Source organism: Pelodiscus sinensis, chromosome 4, assembly GCF_052426305.1.
Source record: "Pelodiscus sinensis isolate ZL-2025 chromosome 4, ASM5242630v1, whole genome shotgun sequence".
In the NCBI taxonomy this organism is placed as follows: Eukaryota; Metazoa; Chordata; order Testudines; family Trionychidae; genus Pelodiscus; species Pelodiscus sinensis.
The window spans coordinates 94,712,248-94,729,323 of NC_143055.1; the positions used below are offsets into that span (position 1 = coordinate 94,712,248).

A 17,076-nucleotide genomic window follows, 5' to 3' on the forward strand; every position below is an offset into this window, starting at 1 on the left:
GGATCTGCCTCTTGCCTCACTTGCTCACTCCCTAATATTCCTTTTCAGACCTTGCAGTGGCTGTCCTGAGCCACAAAACCAAAGTTGACCCCTACCCCCAGTCTAATTAGCTTAAGCACATCCTTTCCCAGAGTTCTTCCAAGAACTTGGCAAAGCTAAATTCTTAAACACACAACATCCTCCTACCAACTCATACTTTGCATAGAGGAAGCACAGAGACTTACCAACTCATGCGAAAACCTTTCCTCCATTGTCCTCACACTCTAAGAGCTTGTTTTAGGCTAGTCCATTCAGAGGACCTAGATCCTTGTGTCCTGCTCAGCCTTCAAGTCTTTCTCATCTGTTCAGGTCCAACAGTAGAGTGGTTCGTGTAGCCTCAAGAACAAATGCCTTTCATCAGCTACTTGAGCACCTTTTGCTTTGTTCTCCTGTTCTGTTGGGGAATTTCTATTGCCCCAACTCTCTCTCTAGATAATCTAAAATAAGGAACAGCTTGGCCAATCTCTCTTCAACATGTCCATTGTATTGCCCCAGTAAAATCATTCCATGTTAACAACTTGATTCTCTGATATCATTTTGTGAGAACATCATTGTTCGTGTCAGCAAATAGCTGATATAATATACAGTGAGGGATAGAGATATACATAGTTAATAAAATCATTCAGAATTCTTAAAGTGCATAGACAGATTTTCCAAACCATTATGAGTCAACAGATTGAGGGGAAATTTGGTACCAATAAATATACTCGTATTTTGAGAAGGAAATTAACTGGATAAATACAGAATGGAGGATATATAACTAAGCAGGTATATCCATTAAAGCAAGTTTAATTCAGCTTCTCAATGTTCTGATACTACTTTTTCAAGTAACAGATTAAATGATTTGTGTCTCAAATGATATGGCTGGCTGAATATTTTTATTTAAAAGCAATAAATGGTAAATAAAACTTACAAGATGTGGAAAAAATATATCACCAATGTGAGAAGAACCAATTTTGGTACACACCAGGTTATCTGGAAAAACTTAAACAACAAATAGTCTTTAAGATGCTGCAAGACTAACAAAACATGTAGATGGTATCCTGAGCTTTCATAGGCACAACGCACTTCTTTCGATGGAGTTATTAAAGGTATAAATGGGGGAGGGGACACAACCCCCATGGGACTGCTGGCCCACGCTGGGGTAGGCCCAGAGGGGCTGGAGAAGAAGTCCTCTCTCTGCAGGTAATCTGTTAAGTGATTACCTGTTCATCATCTTAGTGAGAAGAATCCCACCAGTTCTAACCCAGAGCTAATCATTAGGCCAAAATCATTTGTGCATGGGAGAGATGTAGAGTATTCGTGCAAAATGCACAGTGTCATGCTAGATGACATTTAACATGTATTTTGTGGTTCTGCTGTCTGACAATGGAGTGTTAAATTTTGAGGAGGGAATTTCCATGAATGCCTTGATAAGGAGAAACCTTTGAAGGTGTAGAATGGGAGTGTTTGTGTAATGAAGGCCTTGACATGGAAAAATAAAAGTAGAATTCTTACTGGAGGGATAGTGTTTATAATTCTGTGATACTCCTATGCAACACTATGAAAGTGGAGGGAATAACTTAGAATCGTAGAGCTGGAAGAGACCTCAGGAGGTCATCAAGTCCAGCCTCCTGCCCAAAGTCTTTCTCCCCCTCTACTCTAGTGGGGAAAATGTTTTCATATTAGCATGAAACAAACTGTATCAGTAAAAAACAGATTTTAATGCTGTTTTGTTGTTGTGCTAAGGCAATGATTTTCTACCCAAGGGTATGTTACCCCTGGGGTATGAGAGGATGCAGAGGATTTCCAGGGGTTACATAAAGCAAATATCTAGATGAGTTTGTCTTAGAACAGGCTACATAAAAAGCACTAGCAAGAGTCAGTACAAACCAAAACTTCATACAGTTACTTGTTGGTACTGCTGTATATACAGTATTTTTGAAATGTAAATACACAACGTAATCCAATTATTTTATAGTAAATTAAAAAAAGGAAGCAGTGTTCCAGTAACAGTGTGCTGACACATTTCTGTGTACTGTTATGTCATATTTTATAAGCATGTAGTTTTTAAGTGAGGTGACACTTGGGGTATGGAAGACAAATCAGACTCCTAAAAGGGGTACAGTAATCTGAAAAAGTTGAGAGCCACTATGTTAAGGCACTGTATTAGTGTATTTAGTAGATAAATTAAAACTAGTATCTTGTGGGTTTTTAAATTATCAAAAGCCAACACAGTTAACTAAAAGATGTCTGTATTGCTTTAAAGGGATTTACCAACTGGAATAAAAGAGATTTTAACCAATTCATCAAAGCTAATGAAAAATGGGGCCGTGATGATATTGAAAATATAGCTCGTGAAGTTGAAGGAAAAACTCCAGAGGAAGTAATTGAGTATTCAGGTAATTTTCTTCTTGAATTATGTGAACATAAAATTAACTTGTGGATGGTATCTAATAAATTGTGACACTCTCCCAATTTGAAATGCCTGTAAACATACTAATGTTTTTGAGAAGTTTTTATATAATGGCTCAAGATACGCGGTGAGAATGTATATGACATTGGAAAAGGACATTGGCTATATGCTTAAATACCTTTGGAGACTGGCCCCAAAACAGTTTTATGCTTCATTCCTGCATCCGTTTTCTTACTATTGTATTCTATCTTGTGGTGGTAGCAAAGGGCTATAATTCCTTTGCAGAGGTAGTTGTATCCTGTGGGTGGGGGGAACACTCCTGGTCTAATGTATCTGAAGGAATGCATAGAAATAGGACTTGTATTGCAGAGAATGCCCATAAACTAGAGATGTTGGATAGCAGGTAATAGAATATTCAAGTAACCATATGAATTCTTATTGGTTACTCAACTTTTCTATGGTTTCCAATAAGTATGTTAAGTAGCGTGTATAAATCACTAATCAGTCGATAGGGTGGCACTGCCCTTTTGAAATGCCATTGAAGTACCCTTCTTCTCCCCCTTGCTGCTTCTGTCTGATAGAGGCAGCAAGGGGGAGGGGGGGAGTGATTAGTTGACTATCCTATCAACTAGTCCTTAACATCCTTAGTTCCTGGGAACAGGACTGGCAGCCAGTGCTCTGGCCCCACTCCCGGGGAGACCCTTGCTGCCCTGCGCTGCTGCCTTTATATCAGAGGCAGCAGTGTGGGGTGCCAGGTGGAGCTGGTCCGCGAGGGGAACCATTTTATAAACCAGCTCCCTGCACAGATAGTCTGCCTGCCTCCCCATGCTGCTGCCTCTATGTGGGGAGGGGATGGCAAAGCAGCCTCTGTCAGTGTCAGCCCGGGCTGGCAATGGGCAATAGTCCCTGTCTGCGGGGAGTGCACTGCAAAGCAGCCTCTGCTTGTGGTGGATCCAGACTTACCACGGCAGAGGCTGCTTTGTGGCTGGCTCCCCCTCACTTCCAGCAGGGGCAGGTGGCACCATGGAGCTAGTTCTGGGGGCAACTGGCTTTTAAGCTGGCTCCCCCCAGCTCCTACTCTTCCCCCCCCTTGCTGTGACTGATACAGAGGCTGCAATGGGGGGGGCGGGGGAGGGAGGAGGAGAAATGCAAGGACTTAAGAAGATTAATCAATAAGCTTAGGTTTATTGATTACTTGTTTACATCCCTACCATAAGCTTGACAGTCATAACTGGCAAGCAGTGCTGAGCAAGAGAGCATTTGGGTAACCAGTTAGTTGTTGAAATGGAAATGGTTGGGGGTCTGCCCAGGCTGGGGTGTGCTGGGAGCTTGCAGGTGCTGCCCTCTTCCCCCCCTCCCAGCTGCTGCTTTCAGCCTTGTGTGAGGTTGTTAACTTCCAGTCTGTGGGCCTTGTGGTTGGCTTATGTCATCTTACTTTGGCTATGGGGGCTGTTAAAGCAAAGATTAGTTTCAGCAGATGGAGCTGCTTTACTATATAAAGTTTCTGTGGCTAGATCAACCATAGTGCTATGGCTATCCCTATTATGCAGACTTAGGAATTAGTGCCTGACCAAAGGAGACTGAAAGTCAGTAACATTTAACATGTTTTTACCATATAGAAGTGTTTGACACACATGTGCACTTAAAAGTTGTGTAAGAAGAGACTAACGAGTGATTTTTATTCTTAGCTGTATTCTGGGAAAGATGCAATGAGCTCCAGGACATAGAAAAGATCATGGCTCAGATTGAAAGAGGAGAAGCTAGAATTCAGAGGCGGATTAGTATAAAAAAAGCACTTGACACAAAGGTATTGTTATGGTTTTTTTTTCTTTATATTGTTCTAGGCTAAACATGATGCTGCAATTCTAGCTACCGGTCTTAAGAGGAATCTGTGCTACACTTGTCCTGTGTTTTGGAGGCTATGCTGAAAGGTTAGGGAGATAAAACAATACTATTCTTACAGCCAACAACTGGTCTCCCTGGTCTTCCCATCTCTTCATAAAAGGTCATCCTTTGCTCTCCATATACATATTTATAATTTGCTTCTGCACTAATAAGTTGCTAACCTCTTCCTATTTTGGCTGATACCCATAATTTTTCAAACTGGGTGTTTTTAAGGCTTAATCTACTGTTAGTTTTTTGTAGTGTCACAATAGGATTTGTTCAGTGTGATACTCTAAATGCCTACCACAGACTTAGGAGATGTGAAAACCGAAAACTTTAAAAAAATCTAGGTCTTCAGAAGTATTTAGCCAAACTCTCTTTATACAGCAAAAGAATTCTGGCCCTACTGTCAGAATGTAATTGAGCCACAGTACTTTACTCATCTGTCTGGTTGCAACATGGGCTAAAATGATCATTAGAAACTTGCTTGGTGCAGATGTATTGTCTGGACAGTTAATGAATCTGTCATTAACCTACACTGGTATTCAGAGCTTTTAATTGAAGCAGGATATCTGCCTTTCCATAGTTGGGATAATATAAAACTATTGTTGAACTGCTAATAGGGTCTGAATAACAATTTTGCAAATGTGGCAGTTGTGTAGGGACTCAAAGGGTAAATATTCACCCTAACAAACTTGTCTTGATCAGCTGCCTATGTTGCTTTTGAGATATTTACTGATGGATTCATCTATTTGACTTATTTTACAATTATATTGACTAACTTTGCCATGGACTATTTAAATTATGTATTTTTAGTATTGGCTATATGTCTCTTGTATACGATCTGTAGCTTGATATAAAACATTTGTCTCAAATTCTAAATTACATCTTAATTTTGTATATGCCGTGTTCTCTTTCCCTTAGATTGGCAGATATAAAGCCCCTTTCCACCAGTTGAGGATATCGTATGGAACTAACAAAGGGAAGAATTATACAGAAGAGGAGGATCGCTTTCTCATCTGTATGCTTCACAAGCTAGGATTTGATAAAGAAAATGTATATGATGAATTAAGGCAGTGTATTCGAAATTCTCCTCAGTTCAGATTTGACTGGTTCCTTAAGTCCAGAACTGCAATGGTATGTGTCGATTTGGATATGTTCATTGTTTTTATTCACACGACACTGTCTCATTCACGTGTTTGTCAGTTGTTTTAAAACCTGTGTACAAACTCTACCAGGAAGAGAACATTTCCTTGGCCTTTGAAATATGTATTAAGTTCCTATAGAGAAGAAACATTGTGTAGAGGTACATACTTATATATATGAGTGTATATATAAAATGTTTTCATAATTGAAAATTGATGAAGTTTAGGCTTTTGGTGGTTATATGCAGCATCTGTAACTTAGTAAGATTAACAAGGAATCATGATTAATAGCTTTGATTGTAGAAATGTGTAATACTGACTAGGTACTAGAGATGTTAGTATGTAGTCGTTTAACCAGCCCTCCCACTGTCTCACCATGGGACTGGAGCATACAAAATCTACTAGGCTGGGTCCTCCTAGGCTCTGATGTGTGAGGGGAATATGGGTAGTGACTTTTGCCGCCTTACTTAGCAGCCATGTCAGTGAGGGCTTGTGGTTTGGGTTTTTTGTTTTTATTTCTCACCAGTGTGCTGCCCTGGACAGATTTTTCTGTGGGGCAGTGGCTCCAGAACTCAAAAGGGTTCCCCACCCCGAAAAGGGGAGTTTTTGACTCCACTATGCGTTTGTCAAACCTTGTGTGTTTTATTTTGAGACTAGATTAAATGTTAGACATACTCAAGACTATCCGCTGTTAAATACAGAAATCTGCTAAAACACTGGCATAAGTTACAGCAACTAGATCATCGTTAAGGTCTTGAATTTGTTTTTATAAAATGTTATGATCCCCCTTGTGTAAAGTTAATGTAAAAAATCATTTGAAGATGGTTACTATGTAGGAGTCAAACTGATATCTTGTGTGTAACTCAGGAGCTACAGCGAAGATGCAATACCTTAATCACTTTGATTGAAAGAGAAAACATGGAATTGGAAGAAAAGGAGAAGGCAGAGAAGAAGAAACGTGGACCAAAGCCTTCTTCAGTGAGTTTTATGCATCTTAACTCTATGTTCAAATGCTTGGGTGAAGAAAACTACCTGGTTATACAGGCTGTATTTCTGGTGTCTGAGAAGTATTGGGTACTTACTGGTTGTCTAGAAAATGAAAAAGCAGTGCCTGAAATGTCATTTTGTGATTCCATCTACTTAACTAAAATAATCCTATTTTACAAACCAGTGGGTCTGGTAGTTAGGATCCTAATGCTATATTTTTACACCTAAATAAGTGCAAAGATTTTTCAGAGAACTTAGCTTTTTATTTTATTTTGGGTCCTTAAAAAACTACACCAAGATTTTAAAATCCAACTACAGACCTATAACACAACCATGTATCTGAAACTGAACTTTCTTCAATATCTTGCATTAGTGGCAATAAATCCTGCAATCCAAATTTGGTTGACCGTTTTATGAATTCAAAAGGCAGAATAACATCATGGCTTATTTTCCTGTTTCATATGCAGTACTTTTAAGCTTATTTTACTGAAATTACTTAGCATCTGCCTCTTTTCAGGCTTAAGAGAGAAAACGCTATTTTTGTTCACAGCCATTCTCTACCCATTTTCATGAGCATTTCTATGCTAAGCAATTCCAATGAAAATTGTTTGCCTTTTTTTTTTTGTATTTCCAATAAGGTTGTAAAGGGTTAGCCTCGTGCTTAATGGGTAAGGCTTACCATTTCTGGTTAGCCAGTAGGGGCTGGAGAAGCTCCCTGTTCGCCTTGGGCTGGGGGCTACTTCAGCTCCATGGGGCCCTATGCTCAGCAGGGCCAGCTTGTCCTCCCTGTCGGGCTGGCAGCCTGCTGTTGTCTCTATAAGCATGTAACTCTCTAACCACTATCATTTTTAGCGGTTACATGGTTGCATTTTTACATCCCTAGTTTCTAACCTGGTTTTAGTCACTTTGCTATACCTTTTGGAAAAATATGGTGAAGATCTGACTGGCAGATATCTCTGCAGTGAGTAGAAAAGCCCATAAATTACGTTAGATTTGAATTTAAAATGCAAGTTCCATCAAGAGTATAGGCCAACAGGATAATTCTGACCTTCAGTACTGACCCTTCTATAAGTATGACAGTGTTAACTTAGTTCATGCACATAAAGATAATTCTACAACTATTCAACTTTTGCAGAATTTCCACAAAGTGAATGCACCTTAAGTGCAATTGTTGCCCTCTTATCCCTGATAAAATGTAGTAAGTGTGTTGAAGACAGCAGGGCTGTGTCTACACTGGGCCACTTATTCCGGAAAAGTGGCTGATTTTCCGGAATAAGCTGCGAGCTGTCTACACTGGCCCTTGAATTTCCGGAAAAGCAACGATGTTCTACTGTACAAAATCAGCCACTATGCCGGAAAAACTATTCTTCTCCCGCTCGGGCATAAGTCCTTATTCCGGAACACTGTTCCAGAAAAGGGCCAGTGTAGACAGCCCAGTAGTCTTTTCTGGAAAAAAGCCCCGATCGTGAAAATGATGATCGGGGCTCTTTTCAGGAAAAGCGCGTCTACATTGGCCACAGATGCTTTTCCAGAAAAGCAGCCTGCCAATGTAGATGCTCTTTTTCCGGAAATACTTATAACAAAAACTATTCTAAGCATTTCCGGAAATTCATGCCAGTGTAGAGACAGCCCAGCTGATTGAGTATTAGAGACTTGAATATGCTTTTGGCTCCTCAGCATCCTCTCATGGTTATATCCTTATTCAGTTTAAAACTCAGTTAACATGCTTTTTCTAGATGTGAATAGCCAATATATTATGTAAAGCTGATAGCTGAAAGCTCTTTCTGCTAAGTAGAGGAAAGTCTTGGAACCCTCAGCCATATTGAAAATCAGCTAGTTAGCCAAACAGTTTTAACACAGGTTTATACTGTTTCATGTCCTTGCAAAGCAAGGGTTGTATAACTATTTGATCTCTAGTATAAACAAGGCCTAGTGGGTAGATTTTTGGTTACAATGAGCACATCTTAGGCAGAATAAAATAGTGACCCATATTTTCATGTATTATCTTACAGGCACAGAAGCGTAAAATGGATGGTACCCCTGATGGTCGAGGAAGGAAAAAGAAGTTAAAGCTGTGAATGCTGAACTTTTGTAATCACTAAATTTTAAAAAGTAGTTCTTTAATTTACGGGTCTTCATAAGATGTACTGTACAATGCTCAACTATTATGTCATTAAAGGACATCAGGTTCATCTGTTTACTGAACTAGAAACATAGTACTTAATGTAGTTTCACTTTTTTAAATGCAACAGCTGTGCTGAACTTTTTTTTACCATTAAAGTAATAAAATAGGCTTCATTTATTAATAAATAAAAGGTTTCAGTTGACTTTTTTTAAACAGCTCCAGTTGAAAAGCTAACACCTGTTTGAGAACTCCTGGTTTATTTAGAGTGTTTCAAGGTGGCAGCACTGTGTGTAGCTCAGGGTCAGCTGGGGAATGCGGAAGTGCCTACTGGCTGGTGGAGTAGTTGATGGCAATTCCATTGACTAGTAAAATAAGTGATAGTTAATATCCCTTGTAAGTACTCTTCATTACCCTGAGCATAGTACAGGCAGTCCCCGGGTTACGTACAAGATAGGGAGTGTAGGTTTGTTCTTAAGTTGAATCTGTATGTAAGTCGGAACTGGCGTCCAGATTCAGCTGCTGCTGAAACTGAGCAGTTTCAACAGCGGCTGAATCTGGACGCCAGTTCTGACTTACATACAGATTCAACTTAAGAACCCCAGGCGTCCCCAAGTCAGCTGCTGCTGAAACTGATCAGCGGCTGATTCCAGGAAGCCTGGGGCAGGGGCTTCCTGTAGTCAGCGCTGGTCAGTTTCAGCAGCGGCTGACTTGGGGACGCCTGCGGCAGAACAGCTGGGGTGCTGCTGGGTTGGTCCAGTAGCGCCCAGAGCGGCGCTAGGGGACCAACTGGCAGCGCCCCAGCTGCTATACCACAGGTGTCTGGAGCAAAGCCGCGGAGCACGGGGGCAGCGGGACAGCCCAGACGTGCCGTGGCTGTCCTGCTGCCCTCGGGCTCCATGGCTTTGCTCTGCTTTGCTCCCCGTCCCCCTGGTCTGCAGACCGGGGGACGGGGAGCAAAGCGGCAGAACACGCGGGCAGCGGACAGCCCAGATGTGTCTGGGCTGGCCGTGTGCTCCGCAGCTTGGCTCTGCTTTGCCCCCTGTCTTCCTGGACATTGCCAGTTTACTATTTTCAAGCTTTATTTCTAAATTACTGAATATGAAATAACCATTTACATACCAAGATCTTGACCCTGTACAGTAGGGTAGGTGAGTGATCCAGGCCCCATATAGGCATACATCCATCAATGCTGGAACACCACCTCAATGCTGCAGATGAAAGTGTCTCCTACATTCTGAACAGGGTCCATCATCACTCAACCATAAATTTCAGGCCCTAATAAAGCAAATTAATAGTTGGCAACCACATAGGAAGTAATTCCTTTCATGTTGTACAAACAAGGGTACATAAACCAATGCAATAAGACCTATGGCTGTGCAATCAGGAAATGGTCATATTAAGGTCTCACTGGCTAGTAGGCATGTCGTTGAAAATAGTATCTTTAGTACCGATTTGATACTGGCTACTAATCTGCAATAGTTACCGCATTAGAAACAGTGTTTCCTGGTTAAACAGGCTTTTCCTTTTCACGAGGGGGCAAAACAAGATAACTATTATGCTCAAATAAAGTACCGATCTGTGCAGTGTTTGTGTAGCCAGGTAGATTCCCAGGATACTTTAGAATGAAAGCGCATAATATCAATTAACTTCTGTTGGTATGAGACAAGATTTCAAACTTACATAGAATAGAGCTGGTCCAATACAAAAATATTACATCATCCAATGGCTACATCTAGACTGGCATGATTTTCCAGAAATGCTTAACGGAAAAGTTTTCCGTTAAAAGCATTTTCGGAACAGAGCATCTAGTTTGGCATGGATGCTTTTCCGCAAAAGCACTTTTTGCAGAAAAGCGTCCGTGCCAATCTAGATGCGCTTTTCCGCAAAAAAAAAGCCCCGATCGCCATTTTCGCAATCAGGGCTTTTTTGTGGAAAACAAATCTCAGCTGTCTACTCTGGCCCTTTTGCACAAAAGGGACTTTTGCCTGAATGGGAGCAGCATAGTATTTCCGCAAAAAGCACTGATTTCTTACAGTAGGAAGTCAGTGCTCTTGCAGAAATTCAAGTGGCCAGTGTAGACAGCTGGCAAGTTTTTCCAAAAAGTGGCTGATTTTCCGGAAAAACTGGCCAGTCTAGACACAGCCAGCATGTCTAACATACTGAGCTAGCTGACTACGTTGGTTTCGTATTGAGGTCTTGTGTTAGAAACCAGTTTTGCAAGTCATGCTGACATAACTGAACTATATTATAAATCTCTAAAACACACCCAGAATATTTAGGGCACACTGAGAAAGCATGTAATATGTGCTCAAGTCTTTGCACTGTCTACTTCAGTACAGGCAGTCCCCGGGTTACGTACAAGATAGGGACTGTAGGTTTGTTCTTAAGTTGAATCTGTATGTAAGTCGGAACTGGCGTCCAGATTCAGCGGCTGCTGAAACTGACCACCAGTTCTGACTTACATACAGAATTAACTTAAGAACCCCAGGTGTCCCCAAGTCAGCTGCTGCTGAAACTGATCAGCAGCTGATCCCAGGAAGCCTGGGGCAGAGCAACTCTGCCTTGGGCTTCCTGTAGTCAGCGCTGGTCAGTTTCAGCAGAAGCTGACTTGGGGACGCCTGGGGCAGAGCAGCTGGGGTGCTGCTGGGTTGCTCCAGTAGCGCTGCTCCTCGGTGCTACTGGACCAACCCAGCAGCACCCCATCTGCTCTGCCCCAGGCGTCCTGATTCAGCCGCTGCTGAAACTGACCAGCAGTGGCTGAATCAGGACCTGGGGCAGAGCAGCTGGGGTGCTGCCGGGTTGGTCCAGTAGTGCCCAGAGTGGCGCTGCAGGACCAATTGGCAGTGCCCCAGCTGCTCTGCCCCAGGGTCCAAAACAAAAGCCTGGTCTGCTGGGGGGGGGGGGCACACTAGCTGCGCCCCCCCCCCCCCAGCAGACCAGGGACACGGGGAGCAGAGCTGCAGCGGGGTGCTGCGCCTCTGAGGCTTTGCTCTGGCAAAGTCTGAGGCGCGGGAACCCGCTGCTGCTGCCGCTTCAGTCCCGGTGCCTGTGGTCTGCTGGGGACGGTCCCCAGCAGACCACAGGCACCGGGACTGAAGCGGCAGCAGCAGCGGGTTCCCGCGCCTCAGACTTTGCCAGAGCAAAGCCTCAGAGGCGCAGCACCCCGCTGCAGCTCTGCTCCCCGTGTCCCTGGTCTGCTGGAGACGGTCTCCAGCAGACCAGGGGCACTGGAGCAGCTTACGAACGGGGCTTTCTCGCCCCGGAGCTCGCAGGTAGCAATCCGCCACCTCGACCTCCGGGGCGAGAAAGCCCCGTTCGTAAGTGCGGATCCGACATAAGTCGGATCCGCGTAAGTCAGGGACTGCCTGTATTTCAGTGTAGTAAGAGTCCCAGTTACATGAGAGTAAGCTGAACTTTTCTGGTGGTAGGATCTTCCCAATAAAGGGTGTGCTCACACCAGAGCTACATTCTAATGACAATCATGGCAAGCCTTTGACAAACATTTAGAAATCCCGTATCCAACACACAGCTGCCTCTTTAATAGGTGCTATAAAAATGTGTAAAAACCATTCAATTATTGTTAAAAGTAGTTCTATTTCAGTGTCCATAAGAGCTGTTATGGCATACAAGCTAGTAAAAGATGTATTTACCTTCAGTACCTGTAAAGAAAACATCAATTTTTTCTCCAAATCCCAGGGAGCCATCAGGTATCCAGAGTTCCTTGCTGGACAGCAGGAACAGTTTGGTAGTGAGACTGAACTCAGCTGCAATTGTATCACTGATCTATGGTAAACAGAAATATCAGTTTTTACTGCAGAGTTGAGTGAATCAATCACTCAGTACTCTGTTCATCTCAAATCTTAACATAAAATATGTGCACGGCTGCTGTACAGGGCCTATTGGATGGGATAAAATAATCACTGAAGAGCAGTACGAGTTCTACACCTGGTCCCATGAATGATACTATGTCATGAACTGTGTAGCTTGAAAACATCTTTCAAGCCCCAACTCCTTCCTTCTGTGGTGTCTAGCACCATGCTGGTCAATGCCTATCAAGTGGTTCACATGCAGAACTGGATGTGGTGGCACCACATCTAGGCCAAGAGCGCTGAGATCAGTGAAGCTAGATTGATTACACCAACTCTTTTCACATGTACCAAACAATCAATAAATGACTTTGGGACATATTTAAATTAATGACCTAAACTCCATGCACCACATCCCAAACACCTGAGTTTTGTTCCTCCACATAATAAATTAATTCAGGAAAAAAGCCAAACCCTGCTGCTGTAACCTTAAGATTGCATATTTGCACAAGTCTGAAAACAATCACAATTATTTCTACAGCAACCCTAACCCCTTAAGTCATCAAATGGAGTGTTAACTTCCTCTATGTACTAAATATGGCTGAGTAATGATTAGCTTGCAATAGATTATGGCACTTTTTTTCATTACTTGGCATTTAATGAGTCCTATTTACATTGATACAGATTTTTTTTCAAATTAGGCATAAAAATTCTTATTTAAGCTAAGGATATCAAGAAATTTACTAGTCAAATAGTTGATAGGCACTTCCACATTCCTCCTTTGATATGTACAAGAGCCCGCACTGGAGCCCCCGCATTTGCTTATCGGATAGTTGACTAGTCCTTAACATCCTTAATTTAAGCACCTAAGTTGCTGGCCTAATATTTTAAAAAGCTAAACACACTGCCACTCCCATTGAAATCAAGAGGTACTGCTTTTTATATCGTGCACTAATGTAAATGCCTACTTATTGATTTACAATCCTATCTTTAGGAGTTTTGAAAATTATGGCAACACTGCAGTTCAATTAGAAGACAAGTACTCAGTTTTGCAATCCCCTCGCTCAACCTGCTACCTGGGTACTCCTCCTTCCAACAGAAAGAGCGTATACTTAAGACATCCTATAGTATAAAAGAAGTAATTCATGGGACACTATATTCATTTATACCACTTAATTATTTTTATAAGCACAGGCATATTCTGATTCAAACAGGCACATGTCTGTGGCAAATCTGTACAAACTGTCAAGTATATAGGCCTGATTTCCCACTCCATTGCACCAGCATCACTTCAGTGTATTGCCATAAAATGTAGCTGAGTCGCAGTTGTTTTTTTTAAAGTTGGTTTTAGTGCTGTTCAGTCAGCTCAGTTGTTAATATCCATGAGCATGGTGTAAAAATTATGGGGAAGCAGTTATGCCACAGGTTATAATGAAGTGCAAAAGAAGTAAATGAAAAATTACTTTACTCATGGCACAATGTGAGATTCACCAGAGAAACATGGCTCTATAGCAATGTAATGCACTAAAAGAGAGGTAAGGCATTTAAATAGGTAACCTTAAATAAAAATGCTATAACTGTTGGAACCTGATAGTGACTGGTTCCCATAGGTTACTGATGATAGGAAGGGTATATTCCTGGTTGAGTGCAGCAGTATATGGGATATGTTTTACTGTGTAAGTACCAGAATAATCTTGTATCTTGCAATTTTAAAAAAATCCACAGTATGAGAGCACAAACTTTTCTCCATAGTTTCTGAACAAACCAGTGCTTCAGTTCAAAATATAGGGCACTGCCAATACCTTTATTGTAATCCTTTAGTCTAAACACTATAGCTGTGTCTACATTGGCGCGATCTTGCGCCAAAGCAGCCGCTCTTGTGCTGATTTTTAAATATTTTTCTCAGGGAAGCAGGATGGTTCAGTGAAGAGGACTCAGACCTAGGTGTCACGAAGACTGAGTTCTATTCTGAGCTTTGTAACTGATTTACGCATTGAAGGGCTCATCCTATATAATTTCTCCTTTTCCATAATTTTCCATTCTTAGCCAATTCAACCATAGGCTCAAAACCTGCACTGTAATCCAGCACAGATTACAATGTAGAATGTAGATCATGATTTATCTGCTTTGTACTTCCCCTATCACAGTAACATGAGATTTCTCTGACACTGATTCTCTCTGGACAAGGCCCTTAATGCTGTCTTGTCTTAGGCAAACCTTTCTCTTCCCCCCATCTGTTTACTGGGAATAGTAATAGCTATAGCCCTTAACAGGCAGTGGTGAGCATTCATTATGCAAAAGTAAATCAGCTGGAAACCATTAAATTTACATGTGATCGAATTGGTGTGAATAGTCTCTGGCTGATTTTATAGAATACACCTCAGGGACATCTTTCATCTGAATGGAAGTAAGTACTGCATATTGCACACTCCCCAAATTCCAACTCTGAATGGGAACTCACAGCTAAGTGAGATAAAGCACCACTGCTGCATAGGCTGCTGGAAAGCTGGTTCACTCTCTAACAGGTGGTGCCCAAAGGTGAGGTCAGGAAGGTCAGCAGATAACACCACTGCTGTCAGAGAAGTACCTGTAGAAGCAAAAGGTGAGTGATATCCTGGAGGTATCAGCATGTATAAGCGCACAGTGACAGAGGCAATGAGACGACACACAAATCTCCCCCCTCGCTGAAGCAAGTGGCTTCAGTTTCTTTTTTCCCTGTTTGTTGAAACATTTTCTGTATTATAAAATAGCTCCCTTCTGGTGTAAATAGATGGTGCTCCTGATGTTTGTCAGATGATATTATGAGTGGCCAGGGCATGTCTGGCCTTTGTTGGACATTCTAGTGATTCCTACATCAGAAGGTCTGGGGTCATGGCCGGTTATTCTCAGGAAAGTGGAGCCCTATCTTCCATGTGTATGTTTTCTTTTTAAAAATTTCCCAGCACCTGGGCCTCTGGCTATGTTGTATCACCTGTCTGGCAGCTCTACCTAGATGCAGTCATTGTTCAAATGACTGAGCATTGTGCATCTGTCAATGATCAGACCCCCTGAATTTAGGGACTGCTGAAAGGGTATCATATTTCCATAGCCTAAAGGTACACAGGAGCCTTCCAATAATACATGAGGCCTGTTGTCCATAGGTCCAAGTTCTGCCTTTGCTTGCATCAATGTAGCAATTAAAGACAAGTGCTTTTGCAATGATGCATACTTGGCCATGTGTGTCAATGGAGCCGCCACAAGCAGGCAGCAGTTCAGACATAGAAGAGAGTCTATGCTATGTCTGAACTATGCTGAGGGGAACGGAGGCACCCATCTGTCGCCCTGACAGTTCATCTCGAGAGGTATGCGGTCTGCCAGGGGCCCGTATCCGAGATGTTACGGAGGCATTGTCGAGGATTATCCGGCCCTCTGACTACTCATCCACATGGGCACAAATGATACTGCCAGGTGTGACACTGAGCGGAGTATGGGTGAAGGAGTTTGGAGCGCAGGTGGTATTCTCTTCGATCCTGCCTGTCAAAGGCAGGGGCCCGGGCGGAGAGAGGTGCATCCTGGAGGTGAATGCCTGGCTGCAAAGATGGTGTCGCCAGGAGGGATTCGGCTTCCTTGATCACGGGGTGCTCTTTCAGGAAGGACTGCTTGGCGGAGTTGGAGTTCACCTTTCCAGGAGCGGGAAGGCCTTGTTTGGACACAGACTGGCTAACCTTGTGAGGAGGGCTTTAAACTAGGTTTGACGGGGACAGGTGAGCAAAGCCCATAGTGCTGAATGTGCGGGACTGGGAGATGGGTTGGAAATGGGGGAGACTACGGCCTATAATGGCAAGGAGAAAGGAGGGTCAGGGCACAACAGGGAGGCAAGATCAAATCAGTATCTTAGATGCCTATATACAAATGCAAGAAGTATGGGTAATAAGCAGGAAGAACTGGAATTGCTAACCAATAAATACAACTATAATGTCATTGGTATTACAGAAACCTGGTGGGATGGGACGCACGATTGGAATGTTGGTATGGAAGGGTACGGCTTGCTCAGGAAGGAAAGACAGGGAAAAAAGGGAGGAGGGATTGCCTTGTATATTAAAAATGTACACACTTGGACTGAAGTGGAGATGAACGTAGGAGATAACCCAGAGACTCTCTACACAGCTAAGCTAAAAGGGGTAAAAAATGAGGGTGATATCATGCTAGGAGTCTACTACAGGCCACCTAGCCAGGTGGAAGAGGTGGATGAGGCCTTTTTTAAACAATTAACAAAACTATCCAAAGCCCAAGATTTGGTGGTGATGGGGGACTTCAACTATCCAGACATATGTTGGAAACTAACACAGCGGGGCACAGGCTATCCAATAAGTTTCTGGACTGCATTGGAGACAACTTTCTGTTTCAGAAGGTTGAAAAAGCTACCAGAGGAGAAGCTGTTCTGGATTTGGTTTTAACAAATAGGGAGGAACTAGTTGAGAACTTGAAAGTGGAAGACAGTATAGGGGACAGTGATCATGAAATAATAGAGTTCATGCTCTTAAGGAAAGGTAGAAGGGAGACTAGCACAATTGAGGTAATGGATTTCAGGAAGGCAGATTTTGATAAGCTCAGAGAACTTGTAGGTAAGGTCCCATGGGAAGCAAGACTGAAGGGAAAAACAACTGAGGAGAATTGGAAGTATTTCAAAGGGACGTTGTTAAGGGCCCAAAAGCA

General features: G+C 42.5%; 2 protein-coding genes across 3 annotated transcripts in view; one reads left to right on the forward strand and one right to left on the reverse strand.

The window, feature by feature from the left end:
* The window catches only part of SMARCA5 (SNF2 related chromatin remodeling ATPase 5), a 43,227-nt gene extending 34,450 nt beyond the window's left edge, over positions 1–8,777 (forward strand). For both annotated transcript variants that reach the window (XM_075929891.2, XM_075929892.2), the window contains exons 20-24: positions 2,288–2,420; positions 4,123–4,241; positions 5,243–5,455; positions 6,331–6,441; positions 8,463–8,777. In XM_075929891.2, coding sequence (XP_075786006.1) covers positions 2,288–2,420; positions 4,123–4,241; positions 5,243–5,455; positions 6,331–6,441; positions 8,463–8,528 — 642 coding nt within the window. In that variant the 3' untranslated portion in view covers positions 8,529–8,777. The remainder of the gene's footprint in view (positions 1–2,287; positions 2,421–4,122; positions 4,242–5,242; positions 5,456–6,330; positions 6,442–8,462) is intronic.
* Positions 8,778–9,615: 838 nt separating this feature from the next.
* The window catches only part of FREM3 (FRAS1 related extracellular matrix 3), a 33,481-nt gene continuing 26,020 nt past the window's right edge, over positions 9,616–17,076 (reverse strand). The window contains 5 exon segments of the mRNA XM_089778204.1: positions 9,616–9,850; positions 12,226–12,353; positions 13,954–14,081; positions 14,826–15,078; positions 15,483–15,650. Of these exon segments, the coding sequence (XP_089634330.1) occupies positions 9,759–9,850; positions 12,226–12,353; positions 13,954–14,081; positions 14,826–15,078; positions 15,483–15,650 (769 nt within the window). The 3' untranslated portion in view covers positions 9,616–9,758.